Below are 25,118 nucleotides of genomic sequence, written 5' to 3'. Positions count from 1 at the left end.
TTGTGTCATATCTATAAAATGCAGAACCCATTTCTGGCAGGTCTCAGTATCAGTATTGAAGGTAAGCACACAGACATCCAGGCCATACCGGCTAAAAGTGCATAGAACTTCCCCTCACTGCAGCTTGTCCCAGAACCTGTGACAGCCAGGGGGATAGTTCTTAGCTCCTGTGCATGTATAATAAAAACCTGGAGCTGGGAACGGTGCACTAAAAGACAGGGTAATTGTCCCTTCTCCCATTGCCCTCTCTTTAAACCCAAAGCTGTACAGGAGCCAGTGTTAGATTCATCCGGTTTCATCAAAAGGTTTTTCTATATGCACAAGCTGGAGATATAATCCAATTTCTTGCCCTAAGCTCCCAAAAGACATATTTTGAAAATGACACCGGATGCTTAGAGCTAGACAAATTTCCGATGTGTAGAATACCCACTTGCTGTGCCAGAGCTGCAACCTTCAAGCATCAGGTCAAAGCTTCCTGCCAGGAGAATATCTCTTGACGTCTGTCAGCTCAGTGTAGTAAAAACACTTGTGTGATCCTGTGTCCTCGTTATTTCAGTGACATGCACCCCTCCGCCCCCACATCCCATCTCTGTGATAGCTGGCCGACCTCGGTTATCCCTGTGGAATAGTATAACCTGCCCAAATAAATAAGAACAGGACAAGCGGTGTGATTTTATTGGGATCTAATCAAGAATTCTACCGGGGTAATGCTCCTTAACAGACCAAACAGTTTTTCTCATACTCTTTGATGACTGTGGGTTGGGCTTCAATCAAGGGATTCAATCCAAAGGCAACACTCAAGGAATTGTTCCTTTTTTGGAACATGTTAAACTGTTTTACACTTAAACACACTTTTGGTTTATTGCTGAAGCATGGTGATATATATAATAGACTGGCAATGATTCAGCAAAAAAGTAACACCCAGTCCCCAGTTGCCCAGATTGATCGACGACATTACATGCAATTTTGTGTTCAGAAAATTGAAACCGAACGTACAGTACATTTCAGAGGTCTGTGTTGCATTGTTCCCGATAAGCAAGCCTCGGAGAGTTTTGCTTTCACTTCCTGGGACACTGCATTCCCGAGCTTTAAACCACAGCACAAGGCATCCCTGTCTGTGGAAGCTGCTGAGGACTGTTGGGAATTCCTACCCAGCGACCTTTCAGCAGGTCCTGGGGAGGGGGGTGCTCCCCCACGCACGGCACAGCAGAATGGAGTGCTTTATCCCTGCATCCCGTGACAGCGGGCAGCTAGCAGGCCAATACAGCTCACACTGCTGTCATGCTGTTTGGACCCACGACTCACTTTTCCTCCAGAGAAAACATCGGACCACTGTCAGCAGGAGCCATCAAAGTTGGTGAGCTCTCTCTCTACGGGTGCCTGGATGACGGTCCAGCAAAGAGCCCTGGATAGTCTGCTCTGACTCTCGCAAGCCCTGCCCATGTGTTTTCTCACTTATGGCTTGTTAACACTAAAGACATGTGCTGTTATACGTTATATTACATTCTGGCATTCGACAGAAGCTCTTAATAAGAGTGACTTGCAAAGAATGAGTACAAAGTCCATCTAACCAAGCTGCCTGATATACAGTACAGTTGTGGTTGGACAGATGTTCGTTACAGTTCGTAACTGTCTATCCCTCTAATGTAGGGTATTTTTGTAATATAAATTCTTCGATTCAAAATGTCTTTACACAGTTGAGCAGCGTAGCTTTGTTTGCATTCTACTGCTGATGCCCTGCCCTACTGACCTATGCATTTCATGCGCAATTTATCCTCAAAGGAAGCACATTGTTAAATCTATCCTCATAGGAGGCTGTAATTTATGAGAGGGCTTTGCAACCAGCTGCTGCTGGATCACCACAGCGCAGCACTACGAGCAATCATACAGGAAAATGCCTGAGTCACACCAGCAGTCAGCGAACCCCACATTCTTAGGCAGAAGCATGTGTTTACGAGTGTCCTTTCTCTAACTGTTCTGGCCACTGCACAACAGCACTATACACACCCAGAAGAACCCCACAGAGGACCTTTTCCCTGGAAATGTGTCAGTGTTCGGTGGATAAATTATGTGAACTACAGTGTGAGATTTCTTTCAACAGAAATAAGATGCACTGTTAAGTTTCTCCACACCTTGCATATCCTGTCTTGTGCTTTAAGGTGCAGCTGAGAAGGAAGGAGTCCACTGCTGTAGTCCAAATGGGTTTCCATTTCTCTTTATTTCACTACCCAAGGCTAACGCCGACCTGCATTACCCCTGAATCCTTTTGCTTCAGCTCTACTGTCACAGATCCAGAAGGACACTGTGATAAAAACTGCTGATAAAGACACAGGTGCAATTCCAGAGCGCAATGTGCACGTGCATGGATTTTTCATTACTGATAAAGTATGTTATCTCCCCACACCAGCAGTGCAGTTACCCTGTGAATATAAAATTGAAAAAAAAAAAATCTTTCCAATAATTAATTTTTGTAGCAAAATCCTCCAATACTGATGATACAACACCAATCTTTAGGATTATTATCATTTTTCTTAACTGCAGGCTATAATATATAAAATTGTCAACATAATCCCAATAAACATTGCTTCATTTTTACACTTTTCATCATTTAGCGGGTCCTCTTATCCAGGGAGACTTGCAAGGTAGCGAGCACAAGGGGCATCTAATAAATTGGCATGAAAAGTTTCACAAACAGGACACCACTGACCACAGTCGAATGTCTGTCTGTTCCAAACACAATGCTGAGATCACAAGTTCCTACCAGGTTAAACACGTAATCGGTATGAATGTGATATCTGTGTGTGATGGTAATAAGGGTGAGGAGAGGGAGCTGTCTCAAATAAGTCCTCCATATTGAGGCATGGAGACACATAGAGAAGCGAAGCGTGGGCAGAGTCCCCCAAGGGTATGTGTCTGCAGTGTCTGTCACCAGCAGCAGGAAAACACACTAACAAGTGGTGCTGCAAGTGGTCAGTTCTATCAGTGCATAGACCGGACTCGACAGATCCCCTCAGGAGCAGCTGTGTGGGACTCTCACAGAAGGCCCAGACGGCTGCCCACATCTGAGGAGTGAGAGGGCCTCTCTGAGGCCCGAACGCCAGACGCGTTTGACTGACGAGGTTTCCCAATTAGGGCAGAAATGTGCATGTGTGTATATGCGGGTGTGTGTGTGTGTGTGTGTGTGTGTGTGTGTGTGTACAGTGTGTGTGAGTGTGTGTGTGTGTGAGACAGTGTGTGTGTGTGAGTGTGTTCTTTGTATTTTTATAGAAAATGTATTTCCAAGACAACAGAGTAATTGGGGAAATAAAATTTTAGTATACTTGTAACCGGATAGAGCTCATACCAGGCCCGTAATGTACTATTTTACAGAGCACAGGAAGTGCCAGCATTCAATAGTAAAGCAACGCAGCAAAGTCTGAACAGTTTGAGGTGGTTTTGAGGTTTTGAGACATGACCTCCAGCTCAGCTCAGTGAAAACAATTTTGGGCAGATTTGTGTATAACAAATATGAGAATATTAAACTGGAACCAATGACCTCATGAAGATAGCCAAGACAGAGCAAGGTCCCACAGCAATTTGGAAGCTCAAGCCCTGGAAGTGCCTGCCTTGGATCCTCCGCACTCTGAGATGGGGCTCGGCTGTGGTGGGAAAGACTGGAGGAGAGTGGGCCTCTGCAGACAGGCTGGAGTCAGGGCCGCTCTCCGCTGCACTGTGAGGTAAACACACAGCCTTTCTCTCTGGACCTGGCAGACGCCTTGCGCCTCCCTCAACCAGCTTCACTCAAGTACAGTTTAAAACACATACCGTACTCTTCTGATACTGCCTCCCTGTATCAGCCCTGCAATGCTGGGAGCAGGAATGTAGCTCTGTGTGTGTGTGTGTGTGTGTGCGCGCGCACGCATGTGGGTGTGTGGGTGCATGTGCCGGTGTGTGTGTGTGTGTGTGTGTGTGTGTGCGCGTGCACGCATGTGGGTGTGTGGGTGTGTGTGCCGGTGTGTGTGTGGGTGTGTGTGCTGGTGTGTGTATGTGTGCCTGATCTCTTTATCCTAACCTGCTAAATCTTCCAAGCTTCTGCGCTGTCCCTCTGGTTGCTATTCTAAATAGATCATGAGAAAAATTACACCTCTCTCAGCATAGGACTGATGGTAGTCATTTAACTACAGTTTCTCTTGTCACTCTCCTGAGTGTTTTTCTGCTGGAAAACAGGATATTTTCACCATACTGGGACCTGAGATCTGCTCCTGCTGACTCTTACCAAACCACTTATTCTTTGTTTCACAATTCACATCACTAACATTCTTTTAACAGTGCTCTTTAACAGAAATCACAACCCCCTTCTGTCCAACCACAAGTTCAGGTGAATCACACAGAATCACACAGAGAAACAGAATCGCAATTCGCGAGAACACATATTGCAATAGAATAGTATGGCTGCACGAGGATAACCAAATACTCACTGACATACCAGGAAGTTTCAATACACCACTTTTTAGTTCTAATATACCAAAAGGGAGCATATATTTGCTGCCTGTCCTATCTGATTGCACAAGGTTTTATTGGTTTCACACTCTCACACCCAGTAACATTTTCTTAATCCCGTGGACACTCTTTCAAAACATGTTAGGCTATTTAAAGCTCAGCAGCTTTTAAATCACAGTCTTTCAATAGCACAAACACTAAGGGTGGTACTCCCACCCCAGCTGCCACCCCCCTGTGCATCTCAAAAGAATCTGGAGGGGGAGAGAGAAGACTCAGAGTAACATGCAGCTGTTGGAAATGTGTGCCGTTTGGCTGCAGGCCGATCCCACCTCACAGTTCACCAGCAGGTAGAGCATGCGCACTTCCTACTTCTTCAGCCCTAAAAAAAGGTTTGAAAGCGTAAACATTTGTGTTGAAAAGTGTAACGAAAAGTGTTGAAAATTTGAAAGCGTAAACCTGCCTGCGCTAAACGATGCCATTGATGTCAGTATTTCCAGGGAAAAGAGTCTAGACATGAATTGCAGGTAGTGACAAAACCCAGTTCCCGTCTAGTTTGATATTTGCTTATCTACTGCAATCCACTTTGCCATGAAAGTGCCTGCCTTTCAATACAATTGTCACACGTTGCAATCATGACAATCTCTTGAAACTTGAATTGCCATTCAGACCAATTTCCTACCCAAAAATCCTCACATGGTTTTAAACAATGATCAGCTGACCCCATAGAGGGAGTGCCATTGACAAACGTGGACAGTTCCAGGACCAATCTCAGATCTAAACTGAGTATTGTATTTGTCCTGTTGAGATGACTAGTGGATTGTAGGGCTCTGCTGGTTTGGAGAGGCTTCAACTTCACAGGCAATCCCACTGTGGTTAGGGCAGGTTATGGTTAGGGTATAGGTTTCAAATTGTGCGTCCAAGAAGAAAAGTACTAAAACTTAAGCTCCATCCCGCAAAGGGGCTGGCTGCATTCACAGTTTCTGAAACCCCCACTCTGAGGCTATGGCCCTAATCAGCAGGAATTATAGGCTGACACAAGTGATAAGGATGGAGACAGGAGTCTCTCTGCTTTGACTGACGCTTCCTCACACGCTTTAAACTGCAGCATATAAGGAGCTATGACACCACAGAGTCTGCTGGATGTGAGAGGACGCTTCCAAAAGCAGATGATGTAATGCAGGCGTGATAGTGAGGGAAGCACACAGGAAGCAATGACAAATGCTGGAAGACAGTGGTGAAGAGGGAGGCACGTTGTCATTGCCTGAACAAAACACTGATCTATCCACACTGCATTTGACACTGCAATGTATTTATTTCATAACACAACTGGCCTGCAGCATTAATTTCCAAACTGCGGCTCATTATTTCAGATACGTCCCTGACATGCTAACACATTCTCATTTGTCATTCTGTCTCCATGCTTATTAAAGCACTCTCACTTCCTCTTAGCATTCTCATTTTAGAGATATGAATATACGCAAAATTACAGCGTACGTTGTTTAAATGGCTCATCTAGCCTCATTTGAGTGCCTGGCACTTCCTACGCGCATGCATGCATCCATGCACGTGCACATATTATTCTGTTCTGTCCTAACTTCCAGCTTTCCCTGATTCTTCCCTGAACATTGTGTGCAAAGCTATAGCCGATCTGGAAAAACACACAGTGTCCTGGTCACAGACTGGGGGGAGAGCACTCACAGGCCTATGTAAGGCCATATTGAAGAGGCTAGGCACTGAAACACGCATTCTGTCTGGCCACAGAATTTGCACATTCTGTGGAATTTCCTCTCCCGGCCCTCGGTCCCTCATCCCCTGCGAAACCTACAGCGTCTCCCACCATCTCTGGTCTCAGAGGGGACCGGCACAGACAGCAGAATCATAAAACAGGAATACGGCAGCGAGAAGAGGAAACACACGCGTACCGACACACAATAGCACACAACACTGCACAAATATCGTATTGTCATGGCTCTGGCCTAAATCCACTGACATAACATTATGCATTCAGCTGAACTGCCTGACTCATTCCACTGACTAAGCTCTGGACGTGTGGCGTACTGTCAGAATTTGCCACCAGTCCTGTCTGTGACCCAATGAGGAACAACAGAACAAATGGTGCGATTTTTAGAAACTATCAACTAAAAAATGCATATTTCCTTCCTGCAAGGTACTGCTGTGCTGCATCAGGTCCTGGGCAACTCCCTGGATGACCAATGCTTAGGTATCACAGTAAAGGATGAGCCTGATAAGACACTGAAAGTTTTTTTTTTTGACTGCTCTCCAGTTTCAGAGGCGAACTGACAATTTAGGGCAATCTCTGTGCAGTTCGGAGGGCCAAATTCCCCCCTGTTCCTGTATACGCCTGACAAAGCCAGAAGCTAACTGGTGTTGACAGAGACAGAGCTCAACAAGTGCTTAGGTGTTTCTGAAAGGAATTTGAGGGAAAAAAATGAGGAGCCATGTGCTTCAATAATCGGAGAGTACAGCATCTGTCAGGCCCCCACGCAGCTGGAGAGAGAGAATCAGACAGAAGGAGGAGGAGGGGGGATGACAGAGAAAATCAATGCCAGCATCATGGAGATGAAAGGAGGGCAGAATGCTGAAAAAGAGACCAGTGTAAGGAAAGAGCAGGGGGAGCCAGATGTTAGCCTGCAGACTTAATCAGTCAGACAGATTTCTCTTTAAAGCGCCTCGCTCATTTATCTGAGCGCCGAGATTTCCTGTTGTGCTCGGCTGTCAATACCATTCGCCTCAAAGGCCGCGGTTGGTAAATCAATAGCACACTGCTCTGGAAAGACCCCGGCGCAAGATGCCCACATGATCCCCCTGACACAAACAGCAGAAGGAACTGAGTCAGACCAAGAGAAGCTAAAGAGCACACTCTACTTCATTAAGACTCTATAAATAAAATATCATTGCTGACAGATACACACAGTCTTGAGCAAACTTTTTTCTTTTCTAAACATCTTGTTCTGTTTTGGTGCAGCTACTCTACACAGGAGAGTCTATAAAAGAGTTAAAGAACAAAACAACACAGAGTAGTAAAGCCAAATAATAAAATGAAAAAAGACCAACCTTCAAAATCAGATATAATTCCTTCCAAGTGGGAATTAACAGTGGAATCAGACATCTTTTAAAACACCAGGATGAAGAAGTCCCTTCTCAACCAAGGCAACGTTTTAGAGAGGCTCTCTGGATTTCAAACAAATCCCAAATTAGGAGGCAAAGCTAAAAAAAAAAAAGTACCGACTCACAGATCCAAGCCCACAACTTTCTTAAAGGACCAACTTATTTTTCTTGCTTCCTCCCCTACTTCGTACATGTTCGAGTTCAGAATGAAAGAGCTCTGACAATCCCCTCCCCTCCCTGTCTCTCTGACTAACTCCCTCTCTTTCCTTCACTGTGTATCTTGTGGTTCACTCACCAGGGCAGTCTCACCATGTGAATGCTCCTGCTTTCCCCTCAGAAACACTACCACGCCCACTCTCGCTCTCTGTCTTTCTCACACACACACACACATACATACGCACACACATCCACACACATCCACACACATACAACACATGCGCACACGCATATTCACACACAATCATGCACAATCGGAGCCATAACACATTCACACACATTTACAAATATTCTCACCACAATCCCCCACCAAACACACACACGCATATACAGAGACACAGACAAGCAAACACACAACCTTAAACCACTTACCTTTTATTAAGCCAGCCAATTCCAGGACTAGCCTTAATCAGTAGTGTTGTTTTGAAGATTATTTAAAAATCTTGTCTGTGTGCATACTTGTGCACTGAACGATTGTGTGTATTTTCAGCATGGTGGGCACAATTCAGGTAAGAATGTATACTAAGTAAAAATAATGAGTGAATATGGTACATGGAGAAACTGTAAAGTGTACACTACACATGTGACACAAAGACCCTTTGACTGTGTCAGGCTAAACTTTCAGTAACAGTGGGGCCCTTTCAAACTGTCAATTTATGTTAATGCTAACACTAGCCTACCTTGATTTACATAATTTTTCTCCGCTTTCAAACAAAAGACATTTGATAAAGTGGCTGGAACATTCAGTAAAATACTGTTTAAAATGCAGCAGTAATTTCCTAAAATGGCAGCTATCTCTTGCTTCAGGCTGCCTCAGCGCCGAGTCATAACCACATTCTTTATTACAGCAGGCAAGTTCCAAGAGAAAAGGAAGGAGCAGACCTGTGAATTTCCTGGCAGTATTATAACATATTACCGAAAAGATCTCCCTGACAAGTCAATGTTTGGTCATACATCCTCCTCTCATCTAGTGATTAATTGATTTTCACATAGAAGTAAGTCTGTGTGGTAATACTGTGACCAAAAAAAAAACAACAAAAAACAAACAATTGTCAAGAATAGAGTTTTCAGCCCTTTATGCTGAACAAAGAATAACACCAGCAGGCAAAAATATCTTTTCCTTTTATAGGTCCCCTACCCTGCTGCGTGAGTTTATTCTTTCTCCCTATCGAGAAATCTGTCAAACAATTCAGAATTAATAAGGCATTCACAACAACTACATAATTAACAATGATTTTAAGCAAGAGGCATTTCATTGAAACAACATTCAGCCTGGACATAGAGACATGAGGTTTGCAAGGCCTGGCCCAATCCAAACAAACATTCTCGCCTTATGATGCGGCCAATGACATGCTAATGTTCCCTCTCATGGAGCGTGCGGAGTGCAAACTCACAGGGGACTGAGGGCTGTGGGGCGGGGAGCAATGGGCAAGCGCGTTGGGCTCCATCTCAGGCTAAAACCGCTCTTTGAGGTCATTACGAGAACAACCTCCACCCCGCGGACACGGTGTGCCGAGTGCTCCTTTCCTGAACACCGTGTTTTTACGGCGTGTTCCGCTTTCCTTTCGGAAGGCCAGCAGTTTCCAGGGCTGCGGGATAGGCCCGGCAGCGCGCGTTCCACCTCTGAGTTCCCCTGCCTCAACTGCCCCTGATCCCACTGCCTCCCTCCTCCACGGATCTCTGAGGAGGGGTGAATAATGAGCTTCCTGTCTGAGACCACAGAGCTGGACCTCTCTGTAGGTCTGACTCATTCACATACTGGGGGGGTACTCATCCTCAAACACACGTACACACACAGGCCATGCTCTGATGAGTGGGAACCACTGCAAACACTGCACATCAGTGCAGTGATGCACTCATAACACTGCTGACCTGTCCTTGCACTATCATCATGCTGTGGGAATCGACTGTGTTTTGAAGCGCAGCTGCTTTATAAGAAAGAAAGCAGAGAGAGAACAGTTGATTCTTAAAGGCATATACACATTTTAATAAGTATGTAACAATACCAAAAACTCTCGGTACGATAATACCACGATAAAAAGTCCACGATACGATATTTATCGCGATATTAAAAACGCACAAAAATGATGACTTGAAAAAATGTCCTTTATTAAATAATAAATCACCATTTTTTATTCATATAAAATTTGTTTTTCCTTTTAACTTAAACTGCTTCTGCTTTCCTTCTTTAATAAAAGTAGCCAGCCATGGCCTAAGCATGTGCAAAAATTGGCATGAATTGTTTTTGGCAATGAATGATTGAACTATGTATGTACAATTCAGTGGCGGCTCCTGCCAAATCTCTCAGGGGGGGCAATTGCTGCAATGATGGCTAAGGTGGGTAAATCAATGGGTAAATTAACAGCTAGCTAACTAGACATTGTCACACTGCATTGTGCAAATTAGTCAGATAGCTAACTTGATAGTCACATTGCAAACAAAGCACTATCTACTTTGCAGCCTGTTAGCCTGTTAGCTGTGAAAATCCTTGATTATATGATCCCCCCCCCCCCCCCCCCTTTGTAGATACTTGCTTGATGTTTAAATTTGGTTTGGGTGGTCCTAATTCTTTAGTTGCCAATTTATCATGATTACTATGATGACTGAACAGTATTTCTCTTAATGACACAATCGAGTTGCTCTGAGTTGGGGTAACATTAGCCATGTTGACCTTGAATGTGACAAGATCGCTGGCTGCCCCAGCGATCCCTACACCAGGTTACGTATGATGAAAGCACGTTAGTGCAAGCCCACCCTTTGGTGGTGCGTCGCCCAATCGCCCTAAGGAACAATCCGCCCCTGGTACAATTGCAAAACAAAAGCAATACAATTTTCGACAAGGAGAGATAGTAGAACGCAGCTGTACTAGCGAAATAACCATGTAATATCCTGACAGATTTCGTCTCAGTCCCATGACGGTATTGAGACATTTTTTATCGCAACATCGCAAAATCCGATTTATCATTACATCCCTACACATGAAACATATTGACTCCTTTATGGATCTTCCTGTAGTTATGATCAATGGCAGAAAAACATTTCAGGAAGTTAAGGAGATACCTGAAGTCCAGTACTGAAAAATATCAAGGGATGCATCACCAAAGAAAGCAGAAGATCTAAACAGTAGAGCAAAAGACAGTCCCAAGGAGAAACGTTTTGGAAAAATCCTTGTTTGCATCCAGGGTCCTGACCCGAACCTGCACACTTTCTCCCACTCTCCCTTCCCTTTCTCTTTCTCTTTCTCACGCATTCCTCCTCTCTACCGGCACCTGGTTTACAGCAATTAGCAGGAATGTGCAGGAGGCCTGGCCTGGGGGGTGCCAACCCCCGGCGTGACCCTGCGAAGGGGATCAGGGGAGCGTGCTGGACGCGCACGAACTGCCGCAGCACGAAGCACCAGGGCTCCTGAGGGGAACAGGAAGCGGGCGCCACGGGCAGGGTGCTCTGGACCGCCCCACAAGACAAGACAGACCCCTGCCCTGCCGGGAGCGTTCACCAAAGAGCTCTTTGTCTGCAGTGGAAACGCCCTTCGTCACGGGGCTCTGGGATGACCCCTGGACCCTCCAGCCACTGCCCTGCACCGCTGGAGGAGCCTGTTATTTATAGGACTAATTACTCACGCTTGCATGCAGCTACTCCTCTTCAGGGGATTTGGAAGCAGCTCTGGAAGCAAAGGGAACTGCACTGTAGCATCATTGCAGTGAAACACCCAGGGCCGCACAGTGTGCTAACCTGAAAACGAGGGCTGATTTATGGCTCGCCCTGTGACGGCCTGGGCCACAGACAGACCCAGGCTTACCTAAACTTCCATTTGCCGACATCGCTTATCCAGTCTGAAGTCTCCTGCAACTTGGAAGGCAGAGTGCTGTAATTTTTTTTTTGTTTGCTGTTTTCTTGGCATAATAAGTGTATGTCTCCACATTTTCCGTGCCAAATAGTCTAGCGGGACAAAACTGGACTGTAATCCATATTAACTGCCACGTCAATCCATGCGATTGCTTTATGTATACCATTATGTTTGCGGGGGAGTTCTATAGCGTCTATAGCTACATACAGTGTTATATACCACCACTCGGCATGAGGAACGCAGCACGGCTCTGGAAAACATATTCCAGAGCTGCACGGAGACGTAATCCAAGGACACAGCGGCAGCCGGCCTGGCCCTCCTCCAGAAGTGGCGTCGGTGCCTGCAGGAGGCGGTGGCTGACGCAGCAGGCTGCCAGAGGAGGGAACAGCGCCATCTGTCAGAGATCATTGCACATTGCAACCTATGTGCACACACTATGAGGCCCACTCTGTCTCTTTTTCTGTTTCTCCCTTACTCCAGCACCTGCAAAGGCTAAGATAGACCGGGAGGGTAGTGGGAAAGTGCTAAGACAGGCCATTTGCTCAGTCCCTGCTCTTAGGTGGCTCAGGCATACACTGGCAAACACAAACCCTGCAGTCACACAGTAATGTTCAGTGTTCTGAATACTGGGCACACTCTGGAATGGTGTGATTGCTCTGCATTCTACACCGTGCTCTGCCCAGACAGCACACACCGCATAGCACATGAGAGCTGTGTACTTGGGATGAAAGTCATCCGCATATAAGCATGTCAAGAAGTTAATTTACCATATACTGAAGACATATTGCAGAGTAGAGTTTGGTTCACACGAATCCAATCTAACAATCATCCAATACAAACATAGCAACTTGCCACAGGAATCAAACTCAGAGCGATCTGTTCCAAACTGGCATTGCATGTACATCAGTGAAATGGTCCACAAAAACAGTAATAAAGACTTTGCATTACTAAAAGACCTTTAAGTGCACAACCATGCAGTCCTCATCAAATAATTCACGTGTGATTTTTTTCACATCATATTCAAAAGGGATCTTTGACATATTTCATTTTTTTAAGTATACGCTGTACAGAGCCCTTAATCTGCACTTGAGTTCAAGGGATTCTTCCGTTAGAAACCGTAGAAATGGCATAAAATGCCGAACAATTCTACAGTTGGGTGATGTATAGGCCTTTATGTATTCCCACATGAGTTCTATTTTGTGCCGTGTGCAGCTGGAAATGGTGGGAAAAAACTGGCATCTTTTGATAGTCTAGGTTCCATCACTGGGCTCCTCACAAGGCTATATAGGAAACACTTTCTGTGCAATAGTTCACTAAGGAAGTCCATGTGTCGCTGTGTGTGTAGGAGGTGTGGTTGCGTGTTGAGTCCTTCTGCAGGGTGTACGCTGCACCATGTTCCACACGGCCCTGGCCCTCCATGAGCCAAACGGAACACTGAATGTATTATTCACCTCTCCCTGCCTGTATACGTTCAACTCACATTACAGATATATACGCTCCACATCAGCAACTCAGGCCAAGTAATCAGGCCCTGATCTACAAAACAACATCTGGAGAAGTCCCCAGAAAAAAAAAAGTCCAAACACACATTTTTAATCGCTTAATGTGTGACAAGCAACAACAACAAAAAAAAAACGCCTACAGTAATAGATATCTTGGGAGTGCAGAGACAGAGAGCTGCTTTGTCATGTAGCGTAAATTAGAGCGTTGGCTTGTTGATGACACACCTGAGGGATGGGTAGTATGTTAGTCTTCATTCTTGGCACTGACTTGCCACACGCCGAAGAGCTGATTACTCATACACCCCCGACCCTCCGTTCATTCCCCTGCCCCCTCCCTCATCGAACCTCACACATCGCTCCCCAGATGCACGTGGTTTCAGTTTGTTTGCCTCGGTTGCCTTGCAGGGCCCTGGCTGCATTTACAGGATAAGCAGATCTACCTGGCTGCTCTCGCACAGTTGGGTGCGCCTGGCTCTTACCTGGGGGGTCACATGACCCGAGAGCACAAGGTTTCATTGCCCCAGTCACCACCAGTTAACCTCGTAATCAGGCCAGGGCGTTCAAGGTTTGCATACTTCCACCCAGACAAAATTTTACTTTGGCATCTACTTTAGGCTTTTTAGTAATGCTCTACTTTCCAGTGTTTTTAACACGACTGCTTTGCTCTTTACAGCTCTAGACAGCCTGGTTTCATTGCTGTACACTGCAGCTGATGTCAACAAAAAAAAAAAAAACCTTCAATAAAACATCAAGAGCAGAAAAATACTGCAAAATTAAAGAGAATCATAAAAGCACTGCTCAAAAAGACTTGTAAAACTTCCCTCCACAGTCGCGCCTATTAACGCTAAACATGCCAACGCTGCGCCGACGTATGTTTGTTCTCCAAAGTCTCACACGCGGACTCTACAGCGGGGAGCACATGGAGTACCTGAGTGTGCACTTTCACACGTTAGATCTTTTCCACCGGGGGAAGCCGGAGCGGTCCTACCCCCGGCACGCCTCCACAAGTTACCCAACGCCCCCTTTGACAAGAATAGTGGCACCGAAGTGTGCTTTTTACGCCAAAGGTGTGGCTTCCAGGAACTCAGCTTGCCCGGTTTCCTGCAAAGTCAAAGCTACTTTTTAGACCTTTCTTCACTAGCGTGGAAATCATATTCAAAAAACAATCAAAGCAATGAGGGAATGAGGAAGATAAAAAAAAAAAAAAACGCACTAAGCTGTGACTCAGAGAGGAAATCCCATACAGTTCTTTTATGGAAAGCGGATAGCACTCAAACTTCCTCCGTGGTGTCTAAGCTAGGAGCACTCCTCGTGCAGCGTCGGCGTGTCCAGATGGGACCCGCAGTTTTAAAAGAGTAAAGGCTAAGTGGATCTGCATGTACTACACACAGGGCAGTTGTAAAACGGCTCAAGCAAAAACAAACAAAATTAACAGAGGTAAAAGAAGAGGTACAAAAAGGAACATTGTCCAAAAGCTAACCAAACATTTTCTTATCTCTCAAACAGTCCCCTGCCTATTGCTATTTTCGATTTGGTCTTGCTATCCTCACTGCTCTCTTTTCCAGTAACACAGCTGTTAATCTGTTCATTCCTAACCTCTCGTCCCATTGGCAGAGAAACATACTGTCACAGTATTGTTACAAAAACAGAACTGCCAAGCCATTCTACAATGGATGAGCAAACCATCATTTAACTCACAAATGTGTTACAGGCATAGCAAATTGAAAAAGCTTAAAGGTTTCAGCTTTTTAAAGCCAGGCCACCACTCCACATGGAGAAGGCTGGTTGTTATCACTCAGTCATGGGTCTGGTCGCAAGAAGCTGTCTTGCAAATTAGGGAACGAAAGTTGGGCTCCCAACAATGTCAGGACTCATGACACCCACCTGTCTCTGCCTGCTCTCCAGCACTGCCCCTTTCACTCCATATACCTTCATTAACTCAGTCAGCTAATGCCAACATTCCGCGATGCAAGACCAGGCTCCCGCACAATGCCATCACAGCTTACTCATGTTGATTCAAAAATATATCATTTCTCATGTGTTACAGATGATTTTCATAGAGAGTGTTTATTGAGGGGATACAGACAGATGTGATGTCAACTTTGTCAAGGTCACGGCAGCTCCAAAGTCATTACGCCTCAGCCAAAAACATCATGATTTTTCACAGTGAGATCCTGTAAGTATGGCAATGGATTGTTGTCCAACGCATTGTACCTGAAAATCCGCTATTAGTCCTTAATTGTAAGCCTGTAGCACCTATTTAGGTCTGTAGCGCCTATTTATCACTTTATATCTCAATTAAAGCCATGCATCAAAATGTTAAGCAATAAGCAAGGCAGCGATCACAAAAGGAAATAAAAAGGTACACAAAAGGTGCTGCCTCACAGCCAGCAGTCCCACACCACAATGATCCAATCAGTATCAGAACACTGTTCGTCTGCTGTTCTTTTGTGCTAGTCGCCATGGAGACTGACCCAAAACAAGAAGTAAGCAGGACCAGGAAGTTGCACTGCCTGCGATTTCCCCCTATAAAACTGTGCCTGGGCTTTGGAAACCTCTCTGCAACAACAGAGTGTGTCCTCATTGACCTGGCAGAAACCAAGCTCCCGGGATTCTGCTGCAGCACTTAAATGCAGGAAAGTTATCATCGTGCTGAATATTAATTATCACCAGGGAGCATTTTGCAAAGCTGAAATGGATATCTACTTCAGCTGGTGCCTGGGTTTAGGACTACAGCTTTCAAACAAACTGATACACAACACAAAACCACCACTGCCACCCTGTGGCTGTCTTTAAAACTGCATGAGGGCACAGCTTTGATTGGATCCATGCAGTGGCACCAAATAGCCTGCTGAGGACTGAAGACTCTGAGATGTGTCATTACATCCAGATTATACTCCTTTTCCTACAGTGCAACATTAATCTCCTGATCCCATATATGTATTGCAAATCTTTGTCCAGTCTCCTTCACACAAAAGGATGTTCAGTACAGTAGAGTAGGCTAAATGCCAACTTGGGAAGGTCTATGGTACTAGTTAAGGGTTGACCACAGCATTTCCCTCTTGCAAAGAGAAAGACATTCTGCCAGTCGTTGTGAGCGTGACAATATGGGTTGTGGTGCACAAGACCCTCGGGCTCAGACTTCTCTCTCTGGGTAGCACAGAGCACCCCCTGTGGTTAACTCGCTGCGCTAATTAATTTTCACGGCTCACGTGTCAGAGATTTCACGCATTCTTCAAAAGCACTGTCACTTGAGACAAAAGCAAAAATGATAACAATCGCTGAAACGTGATCAAAGCCTCCATTTGGCTATTGAATGCTGGCCCATTTTCTTTCAGTGCAAGAAACCCTTGTGATTCTAATAGTACTTTAAATCTTATGATGAGTAAATCAATCGTTCTGAGGATATCTTAGGATCTAACATATTGAACTCGTTTCCTTTAACGGTTTTCCACTCAATCATATGTTAATAACTAACTTCATACTTAGAAAGCATTTTTTTGCAAAGTAAAAATGCATTGTAGACACTCCAATAAAGAATAGTGCAGTCTGCAGCTATATCTGATATCTACGATGCACAAGCCCAGAGCGAGGACTCTCATGGGAAGGGCCCGTGATGGTTACAAGGGACAGCTGGGAATTTGCTATGGCAACAGGAAGACCCCCACACTCCGTGTACAGATCTCTGTCATACACTATTTCCCCCCGGCCCCTCCTTCCCCATTCACAATCTGAGTTGCGTCTAGTTCTGTAGAATCCATTAGAGCTAGTCACCAGGGGCCCTGGAGACTGGGGAATGCAGTGGGGAGAACGTCATCTCTCTGGGGGGAAGGTTACGGAGTTGCTGAACATGGTAGGTCGAGTAAAAGCACTCCATTCAAACATTACTCTGTCCCCTAGGTAGATGTTCCCAGCCTCAGGTTAACAGCTTGTACGCCTGAAAAGTGCTCATTAACATAAAGCCATTAAAACAACTCATGTGGCCGGATAGGAAACCTACACAAAGGAAAAAGGACCCTCAAGCTAAATAAAGTATTTGTTTCCTCATTGTACACACAGGAAGCCTCAGAAAATCACTACATCCACACATAAAGGTACACGACAGTGACAGTTCTTGTCCTCAAAGACTTCTGCATATGTCCCCTCACTGGACACGCCTGGTCTGTCAACTGAGCACTACTGTCCCCATGGTTACCATTACAGCAGCGAAAAGTGACACTACAGATATAAGTAGTGCTGAAGACATGCTATAAATAACCCCCTTCCTGTTAATATAGTCCCTTTAGATTAATGCAGAAATTTAAGGGAAGAAATAGCAAAACTACAAGAAAACTCAGAGCACACACAGTTCTGTCATTCAGAATTCCTGACTGTAAACCAAGACGACAGATCCATGAAATCCATTAGTTCCAACAGCTGCTGGGAGACAGTCAGGTAAGGTAGGCAGGCAGGCGGACAGGCAGGTAGTCAAAGGGGAAAGCAGGAGGACAAGCAGTAAAAGGGAGGCTTCAGCCCTCTGAGTCTGACTGCTGACTGCAGCCAAACAAAACCAGACTGACTCTGAGCGGTTCCACGACACGGGCAAGCGGCAGCGCACTGAAAGTTACTCAGAGGAAACAATGCAGGCAAACTGAGATGACCCCGAAAAAAGAATTCCCTTAACTGATAAAGACTGTAAATGAGCCGTAACTTACCTGCGATTTTGTCTCCCTCCATAACTAGATCACACCCTCAAACAGCCACATGGAACGTGTACTTTTTTTTCCTTTTTTTGGAGACTTCCCCTTTCTCTCTCTCTCTCTCCGTCTCTCTCTCTCTCGCTCTCTCTCTCTCTGTCTCTCTCTCTCTCTCTCACACACACACACACACATACACACACACACACATACACGCTTATTCAGCCTCTCCCTCCCTCTCTCTAGCTCTCTCTCTAGTTTAATTTCTTCAGTCTGCTATGATAATGAATGCATCCAGAATTACCACATTGCCATGTGCTGATCATACGGAGTTTCTGCTGCCTTTTTTTACTTGCTTTTTTCTTTTCTGCTTTTTTTCTTTTCTGTCTTGACACTAAAGCTGTATTGTGTGTTTGAAATGGAAACCCAAGCCATGTGACTTGAACTCTCCAGCCCAAAATAACCCACTCCACTTATTGCTAGAACGCTTCGGGAATTCAAGCCCCCATCTGATTCCTGTGCCCCCAGTCTTGAGTTGTGTGAGCTATTTACAAGAAGTAAACCCTCTGGCAAAACAAAACGCCACTATCTCCATCACGCTCAAGTGAGAGAAAAGTCTGCAAAACTTCTGCAAGGAGAAGAAATTCAAATCACACTTTCAAGTTCTTCAACTAAGAACAAATCTAATTTCAGACTCCATGGCTCTTCAGTCTAACACTAATCAGGAAAAACAAATAAAGGACTCATTTAATGGACCTGTGGCATTCCATGCCCTCGCTTATTGGATTGGACTGTTACTCAGACAGAGAGAATGCACTCTGACCTTTGGCATCTCCTTTGCACTTGACTGAGTTCAAGAGTCACTCTGTGAGCCCATGACTCCATAAGGATGCCAAACAATTCCGAGTGTAAAAAGAGCCATAAATTTACAATACTGAATACTTCCATTTTGATTTTACTGTGAACTGCAACCATGGTTACTTACTGGTATAAAGGCTGACCTCTTCCTTCTGAGATCACAGTAACATAAATTTGTGCACCATTTTTTATGGCTCTCTCTCTATCACAAACGGAGGTATGTTCTCCAAATGTATCCTTGGGAAGTTACATGTGTCATACCTTTTTTTTTTTTGCAAGTCATCCTGATTACACTTCACCACACTACACCCTTCAAAAGGTTTTTCATTCCAAAGATCAGTGTGACAAATTAGAAGCTGACGACTATTTCTGTTCTCATTTCCATTCCACATCAACTCCTCTATTAATCGATTCGCTCTTTTTCTGTTTTGTGCAAAATAAAATGCTTGAGTCCCAAACACTCCCAACCATCAAACATGTGGCAATGTACAATCGAACGGATGGATTCTCGGTTGTTCCAGTGAGAGTCTCTTTCTTTCTAGATTCGGATGGCAGCTGTATTAAACCCAGGCTAGCACATCCCTCCCCTCCTCACGCTCACAAAGCCCTGGAAATAGTGACTTGTAGTGCCGTGCAATAAAGGGGAAACAGCTGAAGCAGAAAACAACGGCATCCCAAAGGGAGGCGTTCAAGCCGAAATCAGATAAATGGTTTATTTTCAAACACTTGCTGCCTCCCCCCGAAGCGCAGGCCAGCCTCTTATCTACTCCAGCAAAGTGCTGTGAGTGGCAAGGAGCTTCTTAACAGCGCTCCTTCCCAGTCTGAGAACTGGAGCCACGTATATATCTGACTGTCCACATCTGACACTCGCGCTGGAGATGGAACAGGACCCAGGTCAGCTGTTCGGGCTCCGCAAATGTTTTGAACTCCCTGGGCAATCCGTGTGTTATTTCTACGCACATGCCTCCTCCACGCATGGCTTCGGCGAATCCGAAATGTGCACGAACGCATGAAGGCGATATTAATCAAATTATGTAATTCCTTGTCAAAAATAGATTGCCACATCATAACCCCACCTTGTAAAACTGTGACTCATTGCTACATGGACCCCCGCAAAGACCCCCTCCCCCCAAGCCCATAACGACAGCTATGACATCCCCTGACTCAGAGCACGATTGGCCAGAGGGCTCTACACAGCGCGTAAACAAATCTGCCTATATTAGAAATCGCCATAGGCCCTGGGTGACTGCATTAGCAACACGTGACCCTCCCATTTCCTTGCTTCATCTTCATATAAGCTTTCATATTCATCTCAGCACAAGGGACAAGCGGCAGCTGAGAGGCTGAGCTCCACACAGTCGTCGAGCTAAAACATATTTTTAGATCTCAAACCATTCTTCCTGTACTACTGAACACTGTTACCGTGTTTGCAGCAGTTACAATTGTGACCAATGCTGCGGAAGTTACTCAGGGTGGTTTAAGTGGGATATTAATAGCTTTTTAAGCTCAACATAGTGTGCTGTTTAGAAGGGCTGTTTGCAGCTCGTGATACAACTCTGGGTGACTGGAGAAATTGGTAATGGTGGTAGAGTGAGACTTCATGAAGCTTATAACAGGTAGAATTGCCATGTGCTGTCATCACCAACTTCTCTGACCAAATGAAAAAAAAAAGTCTCTGCCCAGCAAAATAATATGATTGGGGAATATCAGTGAGTCAACAGTAATCCATCACAGTGTCACCCATTTCTTCTCAAATCAAACCTCATCCCCCCATACCTATGAACACCATTTTTGGTCGCCCGCCTTGGCTGGCTGTCCAAGCAGAAGGTGAGATGACCTATCAGCTTCTCACCATTCTGGACGATTGTGTGAAAGTGCTGCAGTCATTGTCCAGCACGACCCTAACTCGTGGAGCGAGTAAAGGTCGTTCCCACTGCACCGGCATACTTTTCGGGGTCACAGTGGAGGAGCCAAAGCCTCCATCTTTATTACTGCTGTGTAGTCCTGTGTCATACCTGTCGACAGGCTTGTGAGCCCAACCTGCCTGCTTCAAAAGACCGCGGCACACACACACGCAAACGCACAAACACACACACACACAAACACGCAACACACACACACACACACACGCAGGTTAAGTATTGTGATGTGCACACAGATGAGCACACAGATACAACGCGTACACAACATGCACAACCCTTGTGCATGTAATACGCAAAGACTAATGCAGTCAAGCCACAGAAACAGACGTTAATCTATGCCGTCGCTTCTGTGCGTGACCTATGAACAAACACATGACTCAAACACAGAAATGCAGTTACATAAAATCCGACCGCTCGTTTGCAATATGGGCATTCTATAAGGACATCCTCAGGGCACTGACGTGAAATGAAGCAGAAGGAACATTAAGAAGAGGAGAAGAATGGGAGTGAGAGGGAGAAGAATGATAAAATTTCCTGTCCCCCTCCAGTGTCCCCAGCACACGTGGCTCGCCCGGGGCTTCGACCTCCTCTGACAGAGGTGCTGAGAGGTTTAGGGAGGGGGGCTGCTCTTAAGCGGGCGTACTACGACCCCAGTCTGCGACTTGACGCCTTTGCTGTACTCTTCCTCCTTTGTGCCGCGTGCACCACAGGCCCACAAATGCCTCTCTCACCGACTTGTGTTCTTTCATACGTGTTCCAGAATGACTGCGAATGCCCCCATTTGGTCTGCTGTGCAGATGAATCAAGCCTTTACAGCCTGCCTGAGCAATGACTGAGCAATGCCCTTTATTTGATCCAGTTTTTCCAGTCCCTGATGGCAGCCAGATATTTCCCAGCTCCCCCACCCCCCTCCCCTGAGGTTACCTTCCGGTGTTCCAGAGGAGTGAACGAGACGGGGACTGGTGGATTCAGGGGCCTCTTCTTTCTTCTGTTTATCGCTCACTATCCTGGCAGTTCCTGCCATTGCAGAAAAAGGGAGGGATGAAGCAGCTACACAGCTCTCACCACCGAGGTCTGTTTCTTGACATGTTGGCAGGAAGCTGTCTGTAGGCCTATCTTAACTGCTCTGAAGGGTCTGTCTCCTGCCGCTGCACAGCTGAAATGCGGAAAACCTCATTACCGAAAGCCAGAAAACAAACTCGTGCCAAATCTCAACTACTCACCGCACTGAGTAAATGTACATGCTGTTAAAATGTGATTGGCATGGAAAGAGAGGAGGCACCAGTCATTCATATGCGTTGTTCCTTTACGGCTTTGCAATTAAAAAAGTATCTTGTTTTACACATACTTTTATTAAAATTAAATCGATTAAACTGATTTTTTAAAAAATCATGACCCCAAAAGCAAATTACACAGGGAGCTCAACAATGAGCACGTGAACATGCTGTGGTCTTGAATACCGCAGGCATCAGATTTGATCAGCGTTTGGAATCAGCAAAAAAAGCCCTCCATGCAACAACCCTCATCGTGTATTTCTGACCCCAAGCTTCAAAACTGCTCTGACTGCAGCGTATCACTCCCAGCAAGACTATGGAGATGTTAGATATTTCCTTTCCATAAGGTATTCATTAAAGCCGGGAGGAAGCGAGCAGCAGAGTCAGTAAAATGGGATATCCTCTAGTTTAACAGTCCAACCCGGCTTGGCTCGCTCTCTCTCTCTCTCTCTCTCTCTCTCTCTCACATGAAGACCTCCATCACAAGCTCACCGCCCTTTGACCCCGCCCTCTAAACACACAGATCACCTTTCACGCTTCACACCATCTTTTACTTTCACTATTTTCACCTTGTCCTGTTGTGATTTTGGGTCTGACAGAAAGACCAGGCATTTGGATTCACAAGGCCCTGCTTTTTTTTTCCACAGTGGTCCCCGTGTCTGTGACACACACACAGAAGCAAGGGGGCATATAAAGCGGGCCTGTGAATTCTGCACTGGAAGACACTGATGTCTCGATCTACAGGTCCGACAGGGTTTCGTTTTCTTGATACATACAATAGTAACCCTTGCGAAAGTGGAATTTGGCAACAATGTCTCAAAAGTTTGGCAGAGCACACATATCTAAATACAGGACCACAGTGAATAAAATGTGCTACACGTGGCATTTTCCCCCAGTTATATAACCATTAATTGAGCAGGTCATCCATAGTATTTTCCTACCATTTTTTTCCATGGTACATCAAGTCTGTAAAACAAACAAAGGGGCTTCAACTGAAAATAACAAAGCCTATTAGCTAATGCTGTGCTCAGGCTGCATTGATCAGCGACAAGTATCATCACATTAATAACACTTTGAAAAGCTAAGCTTTTTCATCTTAATTGTATTTGCTCTGGATCAGAGAAGTGGCTGATCATCGTCGCAAAAACTGCACATAAGCTCATTTCCCATCAGCACAGACCACAGTGACATGTTGGCATTTTTCAGCCTTGGGATTCTGGGGTTTTAGATAATACATAATTTGGGGAATGCAGTACAGTTTCTATTTATGAAGGAACCCTGTATACTGGTGATGTCATGGTGTACAGTATTTCAGTAATGTTTGCTGTCCTTCTCAGAGATACCAGCCACATTCCATGGCTGCGGGTCCATGCACCGAGCAGTCTGCTCTGAATGTGAAATCTTTAACAGGATGAGTGACGAATCGAGTCCAATGAGTCAGGAGTCTCTTCCTGGTAGAAGAATAGGCCCATTGAGATTTGTGAAAATCAACATTTTTCATATAGGAAAAAAAAACACATGTCTCCAGGGGAAAAAAAAGCACACAGTATTTACTGTGAAAGAAAAGCGATGCAGAACCCTTCTTAAAGAGTCACAAGATTTGCACAGTATCTGCTGCTTCAGTGACTTCGCTGTTTTTCTTGTTCGGCTCAGAGACACAGCTGGATGGGAGCAGATGCCTGAAGGTTTGTGCTCTACGTGATGTGGCTCCCCGTGTGATGAACTCTATAAGAAGCTGCAGTGAGTCGGTTGGAGCTGCGGAGACATGACTCACACTCTGGGTATCTCGAGCCATGTGTTGTAACCAGCATTGTGAAGGGGTGGAGGAATGGAAGGATGGGGGCGGGGGGGGGGAGAGAAGGATGAAAGACAGTCATTGGTTTTCTCGTGGAATCCGACTGTGTGGTCAGGGAGAGCACAGAGGCAGAGCCACACAGCGTCCTCAGAAAAAAACAGCACCTCGATGCACATTTTCCATCCCCAACTGCCAGGCCATACAGAGGCCAGCAAGGCTCTCTCAGCGTTGAAACGGCAGCAATCTCTCCCCTACCTAACGCCGCTGGGCCCCCTCACCCCCACTTATACAGGATTGCTGACCTCTGTTGTCATGGTGATAGATAGCAGGAAAACCTGCCTGAACATTTGGGTCAGAAAGACAAAATTATTCTGCCACAGAAACTACTGTCTGAAAACTATTAAACAACACCGTGCACAGTGAGTAGGAAAATGTATTAATTTCAATCTGTCTGACAAAATGAATCCCCAGTACTATCTCTACTGCTACTGCTATTAATACTTCAGTGAGCCAGCTATGAAAGTGTATAAAACAACCCTTTTGCAACAACAACATGTGTTTTTCCTTTACAAAAGAAGTGGCACTAAAAAGCACCAAAAACTGATTTTAAACAGCCCTTCAGGGCAATACTTTCACATTTTCAGAGTCTGTTTGAACTCTGATGCATTTCCTGAGCTGCTTGATTAGTCAAATTAAAAATTACCATAATAAGATAAAAAATAACTGCATTTACTATTCTGGTATTTTCTCCCCTTAGCACTGCAGTCTGTGCCTTGCTGTTGAGTTAATAAATGATCTAATGCTCGCTCCATAAATGTACTGTGAAATGACATAATGCGGAAGCACTGAACTGCTTTTCATTGTTTTTTTTTTTTTTACGTGAGCAGCTAACAAAATGATCTGCCATTGCACATTCAGTTCCTCACTGCCAAAATCTCATCATTCCCCACCAGAGAAGAGTTAAAAGCAGGGCATATTTCAAAAATAACTCCATACTTTCACATCCTAGATATACTGTATTGAGCACCCAGAACAATCAAAATAATTTCCACTAGATGAGGAGCACAGCAACAGGGTAAGGTTTCGCTACAAAAGTGTCCCTCTCCGTCACCTGTTCATGACTGCTGTGGCTATGGCCCTGTGTTGGATGAACCACTCGTTCCCTCATCCACGTGTTTCAAACATACTTGCAACCAGTGATTCCACAGGAAGTGTGTACCAGTATTAGGTTTGCAAGTGAGCAAAGGATTGACTGAGTCCATACTGTCCCCTAAACTCCACCCTTCACAAAAGGGTGAAATTTACCACACTCAGCTAAACGGAAGAGCCTATAACTATTTGCGTGATCATCATATTTCAGTCACTGACCTTTGATTGGTTTATGGCAATAAGCAGAGAATTGTATGCATAAACTTTTAAA

At 45.2% G+C, this 25,118-nt stretch overlaps 1 protein-coding gene across 4 annotated transcripts in view; it reads right to left on the bottom strand.

Moving 5' to 3' along the window:
* sept9b (septin 9b) overlaps positions 1–25,118 on the bottom strand; it is a 76,996-nt gene that overhangs the window by 45,099 nt on the left and 6,779 nt on the right. For 2 of the 4 annotated variants that reach the window (XM_036530017.1, XM_036530025.1), the window contains exon 1: positions 7,555–7,695. The exons of 1 other annotated variant lie outside the window; for it this stretch is intronic. In XM_036530017.1, the coding sequence (XP_036385910.1) occupies positions 7,555–7,609 (55 nt within the window). In that variant the 5' untranslated portion in view covers positions 7,610–7,695. Of the gene's footprint in view, positions 1–7,554; positions 7,696–17,867; positions 17,958–25,118 lie in introns of those variants that run through there. One more of the 4 variants, XM_036530034.1, reaches the window with a different exon arrangement.

This window comes from Megalops cyprinoides, chromosome 1, assembly GCF_013368585.1.
Source record: "Megalops cyprinoides isolate fMegCyp1 chromosome 1, fMegCyp1.pri, whole genome shotgun sequence".
NCBI classification, from domain to species: Eukaryota; Metazoa; Chordata; class Actinopteri; order Elopiformes; family Megalopidae; genus Megalops; species Megalops cyprinoides.
The sequence above is the reverse complement of the archived record's forward strand: the minus strand, read 5'-3'. Positions and strand labels throughout refer to the sequence as shown.